This window comes from Tetrahymena thermophila (genome assembly GCF_000189635.1).
Source record: "Tetrahymena thermophila SB210 genomic scaffold scf_8254557, whole genome shotgun sequence".
In the NCBI taxonomy this organism is placed as follows: Eukaryota; Ciliophora; class Oligohymenophorea; order Hymenostomatida; family Tetrahymenidae; genus Tetrahymena; species Tetrahymena thermophila.
Window position 1 is genome coordinate 1645 of NW_002476328.1, and position 14574 is coordinate 16218.

Genomic DNA, 14574 nt, shown 5'->3' on the forward strand with positions numbered 1-14574 from the left:
ACCGAAGATCAATATGGAGAGCCTAATGAGATAAAAGTGAAGAGCTTATAAACTTTTTTTATTAATTTATATAAATTTAAAGGATATTAATAAAAAAATTAATAATTACTTTTTCTAATTCGTAATATTTTTTAATCTATTATATCATTTTTTTTTCTTCAAAAGTATTGTATTGCAATTTATGAAATTTAATTAATTAATTATAAATGGATAAAAAGAACAAATAAATATAATAATAAATTAATTATCAAATATTAATTTATATATTTGGTTTTATGAAGAGATAGATATCACAGAAAAATTATTTAATATTCATTATTTAAACTGAATATTTGTATTTAAAACATATACTTAAAAATATATATAGTAGGAATATAGATGGTCAGTTATTCATTTAGTCATATTTGAAAAAATTCTAGTAGTTTTCATTTTTTTCAATTAATAAATTGTTTAAAATTTCTATCCTAATCTGAATTTAGTTTTTTAATAAGCGCTTAAAATAATTTTTTTTAATTAAAAAAAATGATATTGATTATTAATTAAATGAAAAAGAAAGGCTGATTAATAAAAATATAATATTAATAAAAGAATGAAGCATCAATAAATAAATAAATCTAGAATAATCCTTTTCTTTATTTTATAACGTGAAATATAAATTTCTAAAACTTAGCCAGCATAAAAATTTGAATGTTCTAAAAGAATTTCGCTAAAGAAAGCTAAGAAGTAAAACTATTAAATTTGGTTAAGCTTTTTTGTATCTATTTTTGTAATTTAAAACTTCTTCGAATTATAAATAAAAATCTTAAAGGTTTTTTTTATCAAAAAAAATTAATTATGAATAACATTTACATTAAGATTTACAAAGAAGAAAACTAATTTCATGAATGAAAAAATTTAAGTTTAAAAAGAGTAATTTATTATTTGATAAAAATGTACTCCTGAGTGCATGCATATATGCTTTTATGTATATTTGTGCGATGAAATCGAAATATAAATATTTTTTTATATGTAACTTTGCATCTGATGAATGAAAAGGTAGTATTAGTGTTACCATAAAAATATAATAAATCTTCGGTCACATTTATTACATTTATTGGATAAGAGATTAAAAGAAACAAACAAACAAGCAAACAAATGATTTTTGATTTCGCTTTCTATCTTTTTCACTTCATACAACTAGAAAAATAATTAAAGATAATTAACATTAAATTACAACTTCAAGTCTGCAGTAAACAAAAAAAGTAATTAATTAAAATATATACATCAAAAATAATTCAATCTATTAATCAAACAATCATGTAAAATATGGAGACTGAATAACGATATTCTAACCAAATTTTGCACGCTTCTACAAAATAAAACGAAAATTCATGTTAAACACTCTAACTTATTTAAATGGATAATGTAGATATCTGCTATAAATAAGATTTATAATAGAAAAATAATCAGAGATAAACATTTAATCAATTATCGAAATAATAAATGATCTAATTTGATTAAATGATCAATGACAACTATTTCTCTCAATAAGAATAGTATAGATAATTTTAGATTTAAAATTAGCCTTTAAATTATCAGTATCAATGCTCTATTAACTCGAGCACGGATACTCTTGCTTCTTCTCAGTCGTCTTAGGAGTGCAATTATTACGATGGAGTGAGTAAATTTGGCTAAGTAAAATAGGAGAATCGCAAGGGAAGTGGTGATAGTACCTCTGATTAAATAGAAGGAGAAAATGAAATGGGAGTTGAATACGATGACTACACGAATGTATCATACCAGTATCCTGAGTATAATGAATAAGAGGAGAAAATTGAAGAGGAGAATAACAAAATCATGATAGAGCGCTTAAACAAGCAGTAAACATTTGTGTTTTCAATGGATTAGAAAGAGAACAGTGATGTTGAGTTCAAATACTTGCCACTAAATAAAATTTTAACTAGCGAAAGAGAGTTTTATATGTACGGGGATATTATTCTAGAGAGAAATTATAGCTACTAGGATGAGAAAGCAGTGAATTCTTTTTGTCATTGGAAATACATAAACAGCGCTGAAACTAAATCAAATTTTGTTAAAATATTGGCTAATAACAAGAGTTGTTGTGCTGAAGATTTCAACTAAGTTATTCAGATTTACAGATCTTATCAAAATCAAGATATATACGAGATTACTCAGCTCTTAGAAAAATTTAGTTTTATGTTTAAATACTTGAAGCAGGGTTTACAAAAATAAGCAGAATATATAGAGATGTTTAGCAAATATTAAATGTTGATGAAAAGGTAGCAATTGTTTGAGCAGCTAAGTGATGAATATCTTTGTAAAATACCCTAAGATAAATTTTTTTTGGCTATTAAAATCCAACCTAATTTCAAAGATGGGCAAATTGAAGGCTCTAGAATATGTTTTTCTAGAAGTTTGCTCAAGCTTGTCAACATGCCAGAAGAGAAATTTATCAACTTGATTCTAAGAAACAAGGCTCCTGAATTTTTTGGATGGTAATTAAGATTGATGTTTTTGAGAAATAAGCTTAGTAAATTCTTGAGAAAATCAGATGAAGAGGATTTTCTAGAGGGCGATCTTTTAACGAGAGATGGTCTGAGAATACCGTCAAAAGTAAAGAAAGAAGTAATAAGATTTAATATCGACCAGCTCATTCCTGAGTTAACTTTGGAGCCATTCTAAGAGACGCTTGCGATCTATTACTTTGAGATAGATTAAAATACTTTAAACCAAATCAGCTACATGAGAAATAACTACAATATAGAGGAATTAAGTTACGATGAAGAAGATTTCTACACATATTCATTGGAAACATAAGCCTTCCTAGAACTTTATTATTCAAATATAAACTGCTCATCAAAAAAATACTAAAAGAAAAAGCAAAGCAAAAAAGCATCAGAATTTAAAGGAGGAGATTGTAACATTGAATGAACAAAAAAAAAAATACCTCTCATATAAACTGTATTGAAAAATTAATCAATTAATTATTATTAGAAAAAATCCAATCGAGAGAGAGTGTGAAGAAGTTGAATTGAAATAATTAATATATATAAAAATAGTTGTTGTCAAAATAAAGAGTAACATTAATTAATAACTAATAAATTATATTAACCATAAAATACCCGTACTAAATATTATTACCAATACTCTTAACAAATTAATTAACAAGCAAACTAATAAACAAACAAAAAAATAAAACAAGCAATCAAAAAACAAGCAAATAAATCTTAATTAAATCTATTGAATATTATTATAAAGTAAAATAATGTAAATTTGTTTGCTTACTGAAAGATAGGTTTGGCTTGCTTGAATGAATGAAGTAGGATAGATTTACATTAAAAATAATTATTCAAATTTCTAAAAATAAGAGTTGATTGTTATAATAAAAATTGTTATCAAATATTATTTTCTTTCCTAAAAAATATTTAAAAATATCAAAAATGTAAATTTTCATCTATTTAGCTTACAAATTTGTAATCTAATTTTATATAATCTCTTTGATAAAAATTCTTTGAAAACAATTAATTTCACTTTCTTTATTTCCTTTCTTTCTTTCTTGCTTCCTTCTTTTGTTTATTTTTTAACGCTTCTTATTCTGTCTGATAAGCTCTTAATTAAGATTACTTGAGTATATTTTTTGATAGTTAAATTTTTGCTTTAATTAATAAAAAATCCTAAAAAGCCAGATTTTAACCATCCGTTTAAAAACCTTTACAGAAAGATTTATTTTATTTCGAGGTAATTTATTTATAATGCATTTACTTTTTTGTAAAAAGATTTTAAAAAGTCTCGAAAATGTACAAAATAGTTCGAAGAAATAAAAACCGCATAGGTTAGAAACAAATTTTTATGAATTGAAAATACTGATTTAAGAAATACAAAGATTAAGTATAATTACAATTTATATAAGAAAAAAATTACATCACTTTTATTACTTTTAATCCTTTTTCAATGTAAAATTTGTTAAATATTTTGATAAAAAATAAAATCATACACTGTTTTATCTTTGAGTAACTTATAGAAGTCGATTCAAATTAGTTCTCTCAAAATCTTATAAAATCTAAAATCTAATCTTAAATCTTCTCCAAGGCGATGAAAAATTCTTTTTCTTAAGGAATTCTCTACATTCATTTTTAATAATAAAAGCTTACAATTTTATTTTTAATATTGTTTAATTTACCATTTCTGAGTTCTCTAAGTAGCCGCTGCCATAGTTCACTATGAAAGAAAGGAAATACTTTGTGTCTAAATCTCTACAAAATATTTTTCTAGACAAAATATTAAAGAATATAGACAAAAAGGCATCAAAGGTATCTATAATTACTCTGCTATTTTCCTCGCATGAAATTAATTCTTGGCTATTATTTTTAATAAAAACATTTCTGAAGATAGAACTAGCTATTGCGAATTTCGATAAGCTGCTAATATTGCTTGTAGAATAATTTATTTCTTTCGCACTCATACTATTTCTAACAGTATTGATAAACTTGTTCAGTAAGCAATGCGCTTCTTCTTCATTATTATTTTTATAGTTATCACCTATTAACGCCTAAACATGCTAATTTTAACTGCTTTTTTCTTTCTTAAGAGTTGACATTTACTCATTGAATCTATTGCTTTTTGAGTGAATGTGTTTTTTTTCAGTGGAGAGTTCATGATGGGCTTTTCTTGAAAATTTTTAACCCATTTGTAATTCTTTATCTAAAAACATATCAACTTCATTTTGGATCAACAGGTGGTAATCCTTTAAAGACAATACTGACTTATCTTGGGAAAGGCAAACATCAAAATACTGCTCAAAACTTTAAGAAATATTTTTATCACTTTTAAATTTTTTGATTTTACCTGATTGTTTACTTGTGGAATTGAAAGCCCATATTGTAACATTTAAATTTAATTTTGTTTTAAGCTGATCGAAATAAATCTCTTAATTTTATAGTATTTTATTTAGTTGTTCTTATTGTTGCTTCGAAATATCTTGAATATTTTTTATCAGAAGAATGCTATTATTCGATTTTACAAGGGATGAAGCAATATCAAATTAAAGAAGACAATCAAATACATTGAAACTTTAAAGATATCCAAATGTCATCAAAATTTCTTCTATTATGCTATCGACAAATTGGCTTTCACATTAAAAAAGTACATTTAATTAACTAAATGATCCTTCTCTATTGAGACTGCTATTTTTTTGAAGAATCCTATTTGAATTAGCAAGTACATAACTCATAACTAAAGCAGTTTTCAATTACAAAAAGCTAAACTTTGTTGCTTCATTGAAAAATGAATCAACTGCAAACATTAATTATTTAAATTTAAAATGAAAGTTTTCGTTTTCATCATTAGAATTTTATTTCATTTAACTCTCCAATTATTCTTGTTCTGTGATACAATTAAATAAACTAACCTAGTTTATCATTTATTAATTAAATTAAGCATTAGGATCTTTAATATTAATAGAAATTGTGCAAGCAAACAGGTGTTCAGTAATATTTAAAGGTTTAAAACCTGTTAGAAAGTCGTTCTTTGTTTATTTGTTACTCGTAGCCAGGGAATAATAAGCTATACAGCTATAAGTTTAATTTAATGAAAGACTGTTGCAGTATTATTTTTCTAAAAACATTTCAATGAGTTTTCCCTCTTCTTTTTAAAAACCGTTTAATAAACTATTTCTGGTTGAATTATATCTCTCTGGAATATATATAAGTACTTTTTGGCATAATTCAGGTTTACTCTTTTCTTTATCTTCATACATTTCCTAATGACATATATCACAGCTTAAATTTTTAATTAAATTAGAGCTCTGTTTGTTTAGGGATGCAGATTAATTGTTTTCAATAATATGAAGAATTAAATTAGTATTTTAAAGCTTGTAATCATTATTGTTGCAACCACAGTAATAAGAATATCTCTTAATAGAGTAATAATTCTCTAAAGGAAAAATTTTTAATACTTAAAAATATTCAATAAGAACTAGCTGTCCTTGAACAAAAGAATTTTATAACAAAGAATTCTGAAGAATACCTTTCTATGCATAAATATTAAGATTATTAGTAAGATTCCCATTGATGATCTCGATATCAGGAAGTATTTATTCTTGTCTTATTTATATATTCCTCAATTATTTATCTTCAGATAAAATCTTTTATACATAATCTCTAATTAACGAATCTAAATTAGGGTAATTTTGCTAAATATAAATGGAAAGGTTTAAATCTTAGTCATTCAACTATATAATATCCAATCTGAGACTGCACTTAAAAACAATAAAGCTAGGATCTATTAACTTTTAATCTTTTAAATCTTAAATCTTATTATGAATTTCTATATTAAAATCTACGTCTTCTTCCAAAAATTTAATAAATTTCTCCATCTCCTTTCCTAAAAAATTTCTTAGCAAAAATTTCAATAAAAAATTAATTATTACACTTTCGAAAATTAATTAATCAAAAACTTAACTAAATTTTTTTAAACTAATTTTCAGCCAAAAATGAAAAAATAGATTTACTTACAATTGATTTTATCTTAGCTTAGATATTTTTAAATTTAAATGGTAAAGTAGATAAAAAAAAATACTCTTAATTAATTAAAACATTTAAAATAGTACTTAGAAAAATGAATTTTTACAATTTAAAATATTTAAATAGCTTTTATTTTTGGTAATTTTTTAATTTAATTAAATTAATAGAATTTAAAATGATATCAAGTTAGAACTTTTAAATAACTAAAGCTAATTTTTAAGCAGATTTTATAATAATACCATATTTATTTATTTATCTATTTAATATATTCTAGTTTATCTAAAATTTATTTTTAATTAACAAAATTTTATTAAGAAGGCAAAAAGTAAATTAAAATTTAATAAAATTTTTTGCCTGGAAATTTATTTTATTCTTGTTTATGAATTGCTTTGGTACGAAAAATGTTTAATCATAAAAGATGAACAACAATATTGATCTATAAAAGCACATTATTTTTATTTTCATATAAATTTAAATATATTTGCTTTAATTTAACAACTCTTAATAATATTTTATTTAGAATTTGAAAGCTCTTTAAAAAAATCTTCAAAAAATAGAAGCAATAAATAAGATTATATTTAAATTAAGTGGTAAATTACTTGATTAAAAATATAATAGTCTACTCGATTTTTGAAAAAAACACTTTAAAAATCATATTTATGTGAAATTTTTAGAATTCAATGAATATTGAATGTAATTTTTTGATTAATTTTATTTCAAAAATATAAAATTAAAAATTAAGAAAATATTTTTTTAAAATTGTAAAACAGTAAGTTGATTTTATTAAATTGCTTTTTAAAAGGAGTTTTGAGTGAATAGAACGATAAAGTAATAAATGGATGGATGCATATTATATAAATATATAATTTAATTAATTTTATTATTTACATGAATAATTTAGTACTAATTTCTTACAATTTCAACAATGAAAAATCAGCTAAAATAATTTTTGGAGCCTTTACCACTGTAATATCCTCCTTAAAATTCATTTGGTCTGCTATATCTTTCTTACTTTTAATATTATTATTGTTGTTGTTATTATTACTATGGATATCCCATTTGATGGTCAAACTGATCCTTTTTAAGAGCTTGAATCTATTGAATTTTAAAAATAAAATTAATTTTTTAAATAAAATAAATTTAATGAATTAATTACTTCTCTATCTTTCATACTTAAGATGGATTTTAATTCTTCTAAATCTCTTGATTTATGTTAGGTGTTAAATTACATATTTTAGTGAAGACTCTAATAAGAACTTCTTTAAGTAATTTAGGTAGATTGCTATTATGAAGAGGAAGTGTACCCATGCAATTAATTGACAATTTCTTCCATCTAATACTCCATGTCTTCTACTAGGTGATTAATTTCTATATCATCATAGTATCTTTCTTTGATATATCCTGAAATAGATTTACTAATATCATTTAGCATAGTCACCTAAACTTGCAAACTGATTAATTCTTATCTTCTACTATGCTAGAATTGTTTCATTTCTTTAATCTTCTTTTCATAGTATTCAATATTCTGTTGCATCTTAAACTTTAAAGATTAAACATTTTCTGAACCTTCATGATTATTGTTTAATTCCATTCTCATTTTGTCAATTATAACCTAAATTAATAAATATTTTTTATTTATAAAAATAAACCAAATAAATAAGTAAATAAAATCTTTACTTCCATTTCTTATATTTTCTTTTCTTATATCATATTCTATGATTTCTAGTGCTCCAACTAAAGAGAAAGATTTCTTTTTTCAGAGTAAAATTATTAAGCTTGTTTTTCAATATTATCTTTCACTTCTTTTTGCAATTTACTTTTTAATTATTCATTTTCCTATTCAATATTCTTAAATAAAATATTTTATTAATTTATTTAATAATTTTTTATAAAGAATATTAATTTAATCCTAAAAATCAAAACTATAAAAAATATTATAAATTCTTTTATGAGAAATGTATGTTTACATAAAATTAATAAATTATTGACTTTAATTTAGTCAAATATTAATTTATTTACTTATTTGAAAAGCTAAAAGAATCAAAATAATAAATAACATGTAAAATATGTCTTAAAATTATTTTTTTTAAATTCAGATTATTTATTTAAAATTTTAATAAAATAATGATTGAGAAAATATCATTTAACATGTCTTGAATAAAAATCAAAATAAATATTTATATGATTCATTAAATTTGATTTGATTTTTTTTAAGTGAGTAATTTTTATAAATTAATTGCTTAAAAATAAATTATGGAATTTCATTTTTATTATAAATTATTTTGAATTAAAATTATGAAATAAATTGAATTTACTTAAATAATTTCGTTGAGCTCTTTGATAGCTTCTTCTTTCTGGTTGATAATTTGGCTCTTTTCTTTGGCTATTTATTCGAAATTAGCACACTTAGTCTAAACTTTTTCAAGTTCATTGTTTGTTTCTTCTAGAGTTTAGGTCAATGTAAAGATGTTGTCTTTTGCATCCTCAAATTTTTATTTGTAGGATTCGAACTGATTCTAAATGAATGTGTTTGATTAAGCTGATTGCTTTAAATTTTAAATTTATTCTTAGTAATTTTGGATTTCACTTGATTTTTTGTTGTCATTATCGAGAAGCACCTGTTTTTCAGTTTAGAGCTATTCAATAATTTTTTCGAACTCCTCTATTTTTAAGGAAAATTAGTCGTTATTATGGTCTATTTGATCTTTCAATAGAGAAATTTATTGTTTTAGCTCTTCGTTTTGCTCTTTAAGTTGAGAATTAGAGCTATTTTTTTCTTTTTGGAGTTTTTCAATTGTTGCTTTTTATTCTTGCATTTACTCATTTAGTTACTTATTTTGTTCAATCAGCATCATTCTGTGATTTTCAATTTGTTCTTTCAGAAGCTCTGTTTACTGCAATGACTCATTCAATTATTCTATTTCTTAGTCTTTTTATTTATTTTCTTCTTATAGATAATCGTTTTACTCCTTCAATTATTGTGTCTCAAATGTATTTTATTGTCTATTGGCCTTTTACTCTGCTTCATTTAGTTCGTCTTCTAGTTTTTCGTTTTCTGATTTTAACTTTTCTATGAAATCAATTAAATTTGACTTTTCTGCTTTGAGGTCTTCAAGATCATTTCTATCAAATCTCAATACTTCGATTTAATCTTTTAATGACTAATTTTCTTGTTCAAGTTCTTAACTTCTTTCTTTTATCTAAATAATTTTTTAAAATTCAGTATCTCTTTATAAAACTAGCAGTTTTTCCTCTTTTTCTAACAGCTTCTACTTAATAACCTGAGGATTAATTTTTGTTAAAAAAAATATTAAAAAAAATAATTTATTTAAAAGCTTACTTGTAATTCCATGTAAATATCAATGTGACTGAGATTTTGAGAAGAGTTGCCTGTTTTAAAGAAATTCATAAATCCATATTCACTCAATTTTCTTTCTAGCTCGTTTTTTAAAATTGATATTTGGGTTCTTTATTCTTCTGAATTCAGCATTTCTTTATGGAGATTTTATTCTAAATATAAAATCTTTTCGTTTGCTTTTTCTAAATCAGTTTCTCTATTTGAATTGCTAGTAATTGAATGGTATTACTCTTCTTGAGAAAAATGTTATTAATTAGGTAGATTTTTCATATTTTCCTTGTTAGAAGAATTGCTATACACCCTACTTGAATTCAAAGGTTTGCTCTTAACTGGAATATTGGTGCAAATTTAATTAATAGAAAAGTTATTCTTTAGTGGCTAAGGAGGAAGCTAACTGTCAAATATTCTTTTCCTATTTGTATTATTTTAAGTTGAGACACTCATGTTGCTGCAATTATAATTTTCATTAGCGCTTGAATTGCTACGTGAATGAGACAAAAATTAGGATTAGCTTTACAAATTTTAGGCGTTGCTTAGCTTTTATTCAAAAGCTAAACGAAGATTTGACTAAACAGGGACATTTTACTTGTTATACATATTCTAATCAATTAATATAGGTCCTCCATTTTTATACATCTCAAACCTCTATGAAATTTGTTCAAGATTTTATGCAAAATTTGGTGAATGAATAGGGCCAAGCATGTCATCTCTTTATGTGTCTTATTAAAAATTGTTTAATTAAAAGAAATCAATATCAAAAATTCAAATTTTCTAGCTACTTTAAGATGATTTTTAGCTTGCACAAGAGTAACTTCTTCCGCTTCTTTAAGGATTATTTTAAATAACTAATGAATTTCTCATAGGAGATTCATCTACTTGCGTCATATTTCTTTCAAAATTGCTAGATTCACATCTGATGTTTTTTTCTTCAAAATTTCCTTCAGTTTTTATGCTCTTATGACCCCTAAATGATTAGGCATTTAGTTAATTGCCTTAGGTCTCTTTGAGCTTTTGCATCTAAATAAGAAAAAATATTTTAATCCACATTCAATCAACACTAATCGCTATATTACATGATCTCTTAGACTTAAATTGACCTTCATTTAAACAACTGCTTAATTATATGTTACGTGAAATCAATTAATACTAAAATATTTATTTATTATTTATTTAATTAATTATTGCAACAATGAATGATTGATTAATTGAAATTTATTTGTTTTTTTTGTTTATCAATTTACTTATTTACTAATTTGTTAAAAAGATTGGATGAAAGTAATAAATATTAAATTAATTACATGCAAATTGATAAAAAATCAATAAATCAATCAATCTAAATATCAAACTATTTATCTGTTTATAATTAGTTTATGATATTCTTTTTAATTTAAATAAACTTCTTGGAAATCATTTTGAATTCAAAATTGCATGCAAAAATTTAACGTATTAATTAATTTTTTTTAAACAAGTGAAGATAAATAAAGAAATAAACTAACAAATAAATCAAAAAAAGAAAATATAATGATAATTAATCTTTGATTTGATTGATTGATTGATTTTCAGTATAATTTTATTAACTTTTAAGATAATTAAAGAGAATTTGATAAATTAAAGATAATTGGTTGATTGATTGCTGATGAAATAATTTTATTTTATATTAGTTAATTAATAATTTAGTCCTGACATACATTTATTTTTTTATGCTTTCAATTAGTTGAAGGACTTATTTGTCCAGCATATTGTTACAACTCATCTATTTGTAATGAGTTTAAATGATTTTCTGCTTAGTTCGATGTATCCATTTGGTCTCTTAAATTTAAGACATCATCCATTAGTTCAGATGTCTGTTCTGGATTATTTAATATTTCTTGTGGTTAAAGTTAGGGAGATTAAGACATATTAAGTAGCTCTAAAGGCTAACTGACTATAGAAAAGAACTATCTGAAGAAATAACAAGAATCTATATTATTAATCCTAAATAGTTTATTCATGTATTCTTAAAGATCTAGCTACCTTTTTTCCTTTGGTATGTTTGTGTTAAAATTAGATATTTTAGGTGGGAGACTCGGAAGACTATCTACAATATGAGAAAATTTGTGCTCAACAAACTCATGAAGCTTAACAAACTCTTTAAATCTCTTTTCGATTTACCCTCTTCTGCTTTCATTTTCAAAGACGGTGAATCTGTAAACTGTAAACCCTTTGCTCTCTTTATCAGTCATTTGAATGAAAGAGCCGCAACTTTCAGCCCTCCATTAATAGTAATTGCATCTATAAAGATTAACAGTTCCAGTATGCCATAACTTACTACCAAATTGTTTTGTTATATAGGGGTTTAATTGGTTGGACAGTATGCTTTCTCTATGATATTCATCTTCGTTGAGTAAAATACACAAGTAAAGCTGAAGTTAAATCATTCTATCTTGTAAGGCACTAGAGTTAGTTTTTATTATTTTTGAAGGAAATTTTGGCATATTTTTAAAATGCTGCTTCAAAGCCTAATGCATTTATCTTAATTCGCTGTATCTCATTTGCAACTTAACATAGCACTTATTACTCAGATTGGTAATCTTTATTTAGTACTTCACATGATCTATATTTTTCTATTTATAAATTAATAAATAATGCATCATTATTATCTTGCTTAAATCAAAAATAAATAAATTTATTCATTTATTTATTTAATTTTCAATATAAGATCTTAATTATTTCCTAAGTACATTATTTTTTTATCAGTTCAAATTCAATGAAATTAATAAGCAAATTAAAAATATTTACCTCTTCGCTCTTATCAAAAATTACTTCAAAATATTCTTAATTTTTGTAATCAATATTGAAAGATTATGATTAATTATTTGCAGATTCTAAACGCTGATTCTATCTTTAATAATCTTGTCTCTCTTTATTTTAAAATAATTATTTTATTAATTTAGTATTTGTTTTTTAAATCTAAAAACTCTTTAAAATTATTAAAAATGTCTTTTAATAAAAAGCAAATAAATTTAATTAATTAATGGTTTATTCAAAAATTAAATTGATTTATTTTGTTTAGAAAAATTTAAATAACTTATTCTAATAAATAAGCAAATTTGGTTAACTAAAAAGAAGTATTTTTGCATTTAAAAATATTTGATTTATTGATTTTTGACAAAAAGTTAACCTGCTTGTGAAAAAAATTAATTGGTTTTTTTACAAAATAATGACAAAAATAGGATTTCAATTAATTTCTTTTGATTCATTGAAAATTAAAAGAAAAATTAACTTTTGTCTGATTGCTTTTTGATAAAGTGTTTGAGAAATAAAATAAAATAATTTGTAAAGAATTTAATTATTTTTACTTGGGTTATTGTTTTTCAATTCGAGATAGTATTATTTGAGATCCATTTCACTGATTTTAATGAATTTAAGGAAGCATGAATAATAAATGTTAGGATTTTTGCAAACAAATTTCATGAATTCTTTCAACTTGTTGCTAAGACTCTCGACTTGACTGTATTCTAAAGATATATTATTGGTGCAAAGCAGATTTATATTATTCATATCTTCTATTGTTGAATCCGTTACTGCCTCATCGTTTCTGATTTCTTCATTTAAATCTTCTTGCAATTATATAAATTCAGAATATTCTTTAGTAATAGTGTACTCTTTTTAGCTGTTAGTGATTCCATATAACTAATTCATGTTATTTGAGCCTGAGACTGTTCTTCTTGGATTAAGTATTACCCTTAACTTGAATTGTAAGCTGCTGTGCTATGTTACGAAACCAGGTAAAACAATAACATCTATTTCGTTATCAGATGGTCCCTGATCAGAATTATTATCAAACACCATCTCATCATTTGCCGGTTTAATAAGCGGAGTTTAAATCTAATTAACCTCAAGATCCCAAATTAAAAATCTCAAATCCATAAATTCTTAAATGTCTTATTTTTTGATAAATATATAGACTGCTATAATCATCTAAATAACAGCTCTACCTGTAAATGAAAATAACCTAATTAATTCATCTGTGTCCTATTTGTCCTTTTGATATATTAAAAAAGTTTAAATTATTTCAAGGTATTTAAGCTCCAAATTAAAATAAAAGTCCAATCAATCAATTAATCAAAACATTAATAAATTAATTAATAAATAAATAAATATTAATATACATTAAAAAATTAGAATATTAGTAAAAAAATTAATTATTAAATTTCTAAAGATTTTTTTGTTTGTTTAAGCTAGCTAAATGATATTATATCAAGATAACAAATAATATTTCTTTCAATTTACCTTTGTTATGAAGAGATAAACAACTATAATAAAAGAAATAACCATCTATCCAATCCAATATATTTTGTGATAAATCATAAGAGGTATTTTGGAATGAAACTCTTTGTCTTCTATATATATTTAAATAGCTCCTACAACTATAGGAAAAACCCAAATTATTGGATATATATATTAATATGATTCATTATCCATCATTAAAATGGGGATGCTGCAAAGCTACAAAACAACTAAGTTTGTATAAGCCAATATATTGAAAATTTGTAGCACTATACGATAATTTTTATACTTTTTAGAATAAGACTGCAAATTTTGTTAAGCGATTGTTTTCAAACATTATTTTCTAAGATATAGTGGAACGCAAAAGAGAAGTGAAAAAATGGGTATGAACAGCTCAATATAAAAAACTACAGCATCAGACTCCAT

The 14574-nt window shown here is 23.3% G+C and overlaps 5 protein-coding genes across 5 annotated transcripts in view; 2 read left to right on the forward strand and 3 right to left on the reverse strand. All coding sequences in view use genetic code 6, as the record gives it.

Moving 5' to 3' along the window:
* The window catches only part of TTHERM_001295279 (hypothetical protein), a gene marked incomplete at both ends in the record, with an annotated part of 210 nt that extends 170 nt beyond the window's left edge, over nt 1–40 (forward strand). The window contains one exon of the mRNA XM_012798782.1: nt 1–40. This exon is cut by the window's left edge and continues 170 nt beyond it. Coding sequence (XP_012654236.1) covers nt 1–40 — 40 coding nt within the window.
* Nucleotides 41–1305: 1265 nt separating this feature from the next.
* TTHERM_01295280 (hypothetical protein) lies at nt 1306–2931 on the forward strand (the record flags this gene model as incomplete). The annotated part of the gene is made up of 1 exon (XM_001020710.1): nt 1306–2931. One exon carries the CDS (start codon nt 1306–1308, stop codon nt 2929–2931), a length of 1626 nt encoding a protein of 541 aa, XP_001020710.1.
* Nucleotides 2932–4043: 1112 nt separating this feature from the next.
* TTHERM_001295283 (hypothetical protein) lies at nt 4044–6373 on the reverse strand (the record flags this gene model as incomplete). The annotated part of the gene is made up of 2 exons (XM_012798783.1): nt 4044–4121; nt 4181–6373. The coding sequence occupies 2 exons, from the start codon at nt 6371–6373 to the stop codon at nt 4044–4046; spliced, it is 2271 nt and encodes a 756-aa protein (XP_012654237.1).
* Nucleotides 6374–7454: 1081 nt separating this feature from the next.
* On the reverse strand, nt 7455–10982 carry TTHERM_01295290 (hypothetical protein; the record flags this gene model as incomplete). Its single annotated transcript, XM_001020711.3, has 7 exons — nt 7455–7616; nt 7678–8133; nt 8199–8369; nt 8837–9802; nt 9862–10598; nt 10659–10896; nt 10953–10982. The coding sequence occupies 7 exons, from the start codon at nt 10980–10982 to the stop codon at nt 7455–7457; spliced, it is 2760 nt and encodes a 919-aa protein (XP_001020711.2).
* A 603-nt stretch (nt 10983–11585) lies between these two features.
* Nucleotides 11586–14574, reverse strand: TTHERM_01295300 (PX domain protein; the record flags this gene model as incomplete). Its single annotated transcript, XM_001020712.3, has 4 exons — nt 11586–12482; nt 12658–12779; nt 13218–13902; nt 14152–14574. 4 exons carry the CDS (start codon nt 14572–14574, stop codon nt 11586–11588), a joined length of 2127 nt encoding a protein of 708 aa, XP_001020712.2.